General features: G+C 42.0%; 1 protein-coding gene across 1 annotated transcript in view; it reads left to right on the top strand.

Moving 5' to 3' along the window:
• Positions 1-7,152: 7,152 nt before the first annotated feature.
• The window catches only part of LOC117451736 (GATA zinc finger domain-containing protein 10-like), a 98,593-nt gene continuing 98,307 nt past the window's right edge, over positions 7,153-7,438 (top strand). The window contains exon 1 of the mRNA XM_071203901.1: positions 7,153-7,196. Coding sequence (XP_071060002.1) covers positions 7,153-7,196 — 44 coding nt within the window. The remainder of the gene's footprint in view (positions 7,197-7,438) is intronic.

Below are 7,438 nucleotides of genomic sequence, written 5' to 3'. Positions count from 1 at the left end.
AGTAAACAAAAAGACGAAAAGCAGTCACTACATTGTGCACATTAGGACAGTAAGAAAGGTACACTACTTATTACTACAAGAGCAGCTGGTGGTAAGGACTTCAGACAACTTCAATTTAAAACACGCTATAGGGACAAGTGCCGTCAGTTTGAGGCGTGATTGAAGGTCATTCCAAGACCAAGGACCATCATAAAAAAGACTCCTTTTCCCAGCCTCAGTCCGCACGGCAGGAACCTGGACCCGTATCCAGGCTCTGGATCTGAGGTTGTAGGAGTCACAAACTGGAGCAAATCTGGCACAAATATACAGTGGAAGCTTTCCTAAGATGGCTTTATACATTAATAAAAACCCATGCTGCATCCTACGCACACTAAGTGAGGACCATCCAGTTAGGCTATACAGTTAGCAATGATGAGTCCTATAGGGTAGGTTTGATATATATCGCAGTGCAGCATGGTAGAGTGGGTCAAGTTTGGCCAAAACAGATGTCCCGCGCTAGCCAATAGAAACACAAGTATTACATAGTGATGTCACTATATTACTTAGGTAAACAAAGGAGTCCATTGGAGGCGTTTGAGGCATGGGGGGAGTGTGGGGATTTTAGCCTTTGACGGTCATTTACATGCACAAAAACTGTATATAACACACGACAGGAAAGGGAAAACCCCAAAAAGCATTGAAGGGCATCTTTCGGTGATAAGTAGCTAATAATAGGATGCTAACGTGCTAAACTATAGTGAACATGGTTTAAAATAAGACCTGCGTCACATCAATATTGTCCATTTCAATGATAGAACTGGCACACGAGCCTGTTAGCACTCTAACGTCCAACGTAAAGTCTTTTCGAAGCAAAATTCTCATTAACTCCTTTACAATAAATCTTCACATTCAACTAATCAACTGTCATCTTCCTCATACATGGCTTTAATACATAAAATATGTTCTACTTGTATTGCTTCTGGAAAACCATTTATCTTCTGGTGAAATGATCCATTCAACAGACTTGATTAATCACTACTGCCTGATATCCCAGATACTTTTGAAACCCTACAAAAGATGTATCTTTGCTTTAATCTTTCCATATAATTCCCCTTTTTTCAAGTCTAATGTACTTCAAGAAATATACATCAGAGGGCAGATTTAACAGATTGATCTTTCTCATAGCTTTAGCTGTGATACGGTTAAGGAGGGAATTCAAGAAGACAGCATTCAATTGTCACGCTCTTATCAAGCGCCACATGTTTTACCCATGAGAAGCGTCATGCTGCTTGGAAATTAGTTTCAGAAGCGGATCGTTTTCCCTACGAACGTCTGGATGATCGCTAATTGCGCCTGACTGAAAAAGATGATGGTAGACGGCTGACTCAGTTTGAAGTAATTACCAGACATTAAACTGCGTCACTGGAAACATCCTCACTCTGTCGGCTCTTACATGTGTCACTGTTTAAACATCTTCCTAGTTGCTTTGTTTGTGAAGTTGTTATCAAATCAACCATTCCTCTGTAAGACTTAGTCTCAATCGATAGAGAGCTGAGGATGTGGTTTTAAAACTCTTCCAGATTGAGAGGTTTTCAAACCAAATGGGATTAAAACCCTCTGTAGTGGACATTTACAGCCTTCTGCTGAATCATTTGAACAATACAGTCCGTGTACAACAGCTTTTATCCATTTTTCAATTCACATCCTGTCTTGCATCACAAGAAAAATCCATTTTGAGGTAATTTAAAAGGATATTAGGCTCATTGGCCCTTGTGTGAACGCAAACATCATGACATTGATTAACGATATCCTATCTAGAAAACAACACGCCATAAAATGTAACTATGGAGGGTTTTCCATATGAAGAAAGTTGACACAACTTTAACAAAGCAGTTTTTCTACATTATATAAATGTGTGGTAGTAAATGAGGTGAGGAGAGTGTATTGAGATGAGAACAGAATGCTGTATGGACTGACACAAAGAGCAGGGGACAGAACATGACATTAAACGGGACTAACAAGGATCACATCATACATGGAGGGGCTTTCCCAGCATGCATTGGGTGAGTGGCGGGCTACGTCCTGGACTGGTGCTGCTCAGAAGCTAAGTGTTCTTTTACTTAACCTTTCCTAGCGTCTTTCAACCTCCATGTCCCCAGTTTGTGGCTCATGTTTTCTGTTATAAATGTTTTGTTTCCGAGCCTACCTGGGAATTAACCCTGAAAATACTATAGCATCATCAGGGTTATTCATACAAGCTTCTCCAAAGCTACAGAGGGGACTATTCCAATAGTTTTTCCAAAGGCTGAGCGATGGTCCTTATTAAAGGACGTGTCATGGCCATTTCTACTGATCATAATTCCATTGTTGAGGTCTACTAGAATATATTTATATTGTGCAATTTTCCAAACTCACATTGGTTTCTCACAGCATCTCTGTGTAGTATGTTTATTCACTCTCTGTCCTACACGGCTTGTTGGAGCCAGCCAAGAATACCAGAAACATCAGCTCAACCTTCAAATACAGTGGCTTTTTATAACACGCTCAACTTTAAGAAAACTAAAACAGCATTTGAGTTTTAGTTCCTCCAGATTTAAGAAGCAGTTCATTTGCCTGCATTGTCCTGTCTTTTTCATATGCTAGACCTAAGTGTTGTTTGAAGCGCTGCATGTTAACACTTAAAGCTCCCACCCTTATCATGAAAGAGTGCAGATATCCCTCAGTATTTGGACCGGGTGCATGCTGTCCTGATCTGGGGTTTAAACAGTATTTGACTTAAGCGGTGCAGCTTTGCCATTTGTCAGAACGATATGGTGAAAAGCTGCTGGAGGTGAAAGGCATGCCTTTACTTTATTAATTCCAGGGTCATAAATGAATTGTGTGTTGGTTGTTGGTGCTGACATGGAGCTTTGTCCTCATATCATTCTGTTTAATTCCAAGAGTTCTAAAACAACAAGTTAGAATAGTTTATGTAGCAGTCTCCTCAGGGAGGGGGTGAGAGACGACGGAGGAAAGGGCAAGAATACTTAAGGGGCTGAAAGAAAGAAAGACAAGGGAGAAAATAGAAATCAGGCCAAAGGGTGAGACGTACCAGACACAACGATGTGAAAGAGCAAGAGCGGCAGAATAAAGAGGACTGAGGGGGAAATAAAGAGAGACGCAGGGTCGAGGAAGCGATACGGGAAGAGATAAAAAGGCTTGTAGCGACGGAAAAGATGAAGAACGGGGGGGAGTAATAAGAGGAGGGAAATGGAGTCAGACGCAGAGAGTTGAGAAGATAAGAACGACAGGATTAGACGAGGAGAGGTTAGAGAGATAGAGGGTGTCGAGAACAACAAGTACGCAACAAAAGTGCTCTTAAGCATTCTGGAGGGGATGAAAACAGAGCAGGGAGACGAGAGAGTGATGGACATTCAGCCTCACCTCGCTTTATTGCCAAGAGAACGAGACGAGGGGGGGAGTGGAAGACAAATGAAGTAATGAAATGGAAGTGGACTGATATTAATGAGATGAGAGGGAACAAATGGATTGGCTAGCAAGAAGAACATAAGATAAGATGGACTTTTATTAATCCCTCGTGGGGAAATTGTTTCTCTGCATTTGACCCATCCTAGTGTTAGGAGCAGTGTGTGCCATTTTGAACGGCGCCCGGGGAGCAGTGTGGGGAACGGTGCCTTGCTCAAGGACACCTCGGTAGCACTTGGTCTTGCCGGGACTTGAACTGGTGACCTTCCAGTTGCCAAGCCAAGTCCCTATCGACTTCGGTGTAGCTAACAATGCTATTTACATCCGGGTGTCTGTAGCTAACAATGCTATTGACACCCGGGTGTGTGTAGCTAACAATGCTATTTACACCCGGGTGTCTGTAGCTAACAATGCTATTTACACCCGGGTGTCTGTAGCTAACAATGCTATTTACATCCGGGTGTGTGTAGCTAACAATGCTATTTACACCCGGGTGTCTGTAGCTAACAATGCTATTTACACCCGGGTGTGTGTAGCTAACAATGCTATTTACATCCGGGTGTCCGTAGCTAACAATGCTATTGACACCCGGGTGTGTGTAGCTAACAATGCTATTTACACCCGGGTGTCTGTAGCTAACAATGCTATTTACACCCGGGTGTCTGTAGCTAACAATGCTATTTACACCCGGGTGTCATAACAATGCTATTTACACCCGGGTGTCCATAGCTAACAATGCTATTTACACCCGGGTGTGTGTAGCTAACAATGCTATTTACACCCGGGTGTCTGTAGCTAACAATGCTATTTACACCCAGGTGTCCGTAACAATGCTATTTACACCCGGGTGTTCGTAGCTAACAATGCTATTTACACCCGGGTGTCCGTAGCTAACAATGCTATTTACACCCGGGTGTCCGTAGCTAACAATGCTATTTACACCCGGGTGTCCGTAGCTAACAATGATATTTGCACCCGGGCTACACATTAGATACTGTTTTGGATGTATAGGTATTTATGGCGTTTTTTCTTTGATAACTTCCTTCCCTTTTGCTGCTGCGTCAAATTGTCCTATAGTGGATGTATAAAGGCACATCTTATCTTAAGCACTGTAGCGATTTACACCCGGCTGTTGTACTCAGGCCCGCCTTAACCTGCCATCAGACCCTGGGGCTGATAGGTGTTGTAGGCCCCCTAGTTAAACAACAAATGAAAGTCATTTATAGCCTCGGCAGGCTCTGTGATCGCACTTCTCCACTCTGCTCTACGCGCGCCTGGTCCTCTCCTCCAGATGACTGACGTATCGGGCCTCCCTCATGTATTTGTCCGGTTGCCGTTGGCTCCCCTCCACGTAGCAAGTCCTCGTCGTCCTCTCCATCTCCTCCAACAGATAATGTCCCTCCTGTCTGTTTTTCCTCTCCCGCTACTGCATCGCTATCAGAACCAGATGGCCTACTTGGCTCCGAGGCCCCACGGCCGGCACCGCTGCCGCTCGGACAGAACTCATCTGTCCTTCCTCCTCATCCTGGCCTACAGGTTTAAAATAACCTGTAAGCTTCGGCATGTTTTTTAATAGCTTGTCTCGAAACTCCTTTTCCCTCAACAATTTCCTTTCCCGAGCGCCACTCAAACGTTCTCTTCTCAAACTTTTTCTCCTAAACAACCTTCATCTGTCACTCAATCACTCGCAATTTGAATAAGTCACATGTGAAACATATTCTCATTCTGTGTGTATTGTGTTTGTTTCCCGGGGAAACACTCACGAGAAACACAGGCTGTTGTTATGTCTGCTGTGACGTCAAGTTACTCCGTTCTCCACTTGTAATTATGCCGTTACAAGCTTCAAAGTTGTATTTATCATCTGAATTTGCCGAAACAATTTTAATATTCTGAAAGCCAAGACTTTGTTTATTTGAAACCAGACGAAAACAAACTGTAACGGACCCTGCCGTGTTATCTATGATTACTATACGCCTTACATTCATAATTTCAGCCGGAGGGAGGAGGAGTGAGTGGCGAGTGAGAGCTGTCATCTTCCCTTTACAAGCTTCAAAAATGTATTTATCGTGTGATTTTGGAAATAAAAGTTTCACATTCTGAAAGCCAAGACTTTGTTTATTTAAATGTTTTTTAAAAACATCCGAAATAAAAAACTTTTTTTTTTTTAAATTACATTTTTTTTTTTACTTTTTGATTGGCTCATGATAGGCCCCTGATCTCCATAGGCCCCTGGGCTTCAGCCCAGGTCAGCCCGTGCATTAAGGCAGCCCTAGTTGTACTGTATGTATCTCTTCTTGCTCTTTCTACGATGGCCTGCAGGTTACCTAAACATCAGGGACAAAAAACACCTGTGCTATATTGTGAACATGGCTGTAAGGAAATAAATGTCCCACAGACCCCCCTGATGAAAGGGGGTTAATTAATCTGCCACAACAGTGAGAAAGAAGTTATGAGACGTGATGAATTTCAGTATCTTTATTTACAAAATATCACAACAGTAAACAGTGACTAAGAAGTTTTTTGGGTGGGTGTAAATAGCCGAATAGCTGCCGTGTGTCTATTTACACCTGGGTGCAAATAGACACTCCGAAAAAAAAATGCAATGGACCTAACAGTGATTATTGCAGAGTAGATTTTACAAAAAATGGTATAATGCAGGTTTAATGCACTCAATTGTAGCGGTCTATAATTGTGTGGTAGTCTACCAGGGGCCGTAGTAGTTGTAAAGCAACCCATTAATGCAATATTTTAAAAAATAAAATCAATTTAACTTTCTTTGTATCAGTCAAAAAGTTACATCTTTGTGGTTTAAAGAATACAAATACATTTCTAAGCTTGTAAACATTTGCCAGAAGAGATGATCACAGCAGGGGTGCGATGTCAAACAAAACTTTCTGATCTTAATTTATCCTGGCCGGGTTTTGCTGAGCTCTGTATTTTTCACATGCGTACCAGGGACCAGCAGCTTTAATGGCACCTTAGCAGCAGAAAAGTATCAAGGGAGAGGAAAGAAATGCCAATCTTAGTTTGCCCGATACTTCTGATTGGACGTTTTACTGCGCAGTCACTCAAAGTCTCCCAACAGCACCAATAGGCATTTATTTGATGTCTAGGAAAAATTGAATTGTAATGTATAATTGCTTTCACCAAGGAGAGCATGTTTCCAACCGCTCAGTTAATTTGTAAGTTTCCGTGTCGGGTGGATATTTTCAAAAGCTCATTCCTACACAAAATTGTTGGAGAACTAAAACTTATAAACGTATGTTGAATGTATTCACTCAGGTACAGCTGGTGGTGAATAATATGTCAATGAACACACATAAAAAGACTAAAGCCAGGAACGTAAACCGTATGTAATGAATTAAAGCTAAAAATCAAGTGAACGTGGGGTTATTTTCTCATAGACTTCTATAGAATTGGACTTCTACTTGAAACCAGTGGTGTTGCCCCCTGTTGGCCGAAAATTGCTTCTTGCTCCTCGCCAAATAAGCATGTTGTGAATTGTTTGTCTCAATGACATCCTCAAAGGTACATTTCTCAGACATGACAAAGTTCCTCCAGAGCCAAAACACACATTACACCTTTGATCACAGGTTGACTTTAACTACTCATGACCAGTGAAGTCATTTTCATGTGTAAACTGGCCTTGTGTTACCATGATGGATTGGCACCAAGTGCAATAGCATTGTTACATATATTGTCCAGAAGATGCTTGAATCTACTTGTTCCTCCTTTGCTGCGAGTAGGACCAGGTACACCTCAACACAAACCCACCTGTTTGCTATCCTGGCCCAACATGGTGAAACAAGCTCCCCATTGTTACTATGATAACAGGAAGTATATACACCTGTCTAGACTGCACCTGGGTCATTAAACCTCTGTTATTATTTTTAGCTCATTTCAAACTATTGCACAAGCACTTACAATGGTTTGGCTCATTTGAAGTGACTGTACATGTGTCTCACCCTTCTGTCTTTTATTTTCACGATTTATC

This window comes from Pseudochaenichthys georgianus, chromosome 8 (genome assembly GCF_902827115.2).
Source record: "Pseudochaenichthys georgianus chromosome 8, fPseGeo1.2, whole genome shotgun sequence".
Lineage (NCBI taxonomy): Eukaryota > Metazoa > Chordata > Actinopteri > Perciformes > Channichthyidae > Pseudochaenichthys > Pseudochaenichthys georgianus.
This window is presented reverse-complemented; position numbering and strand designations above follow the sequence as displayed.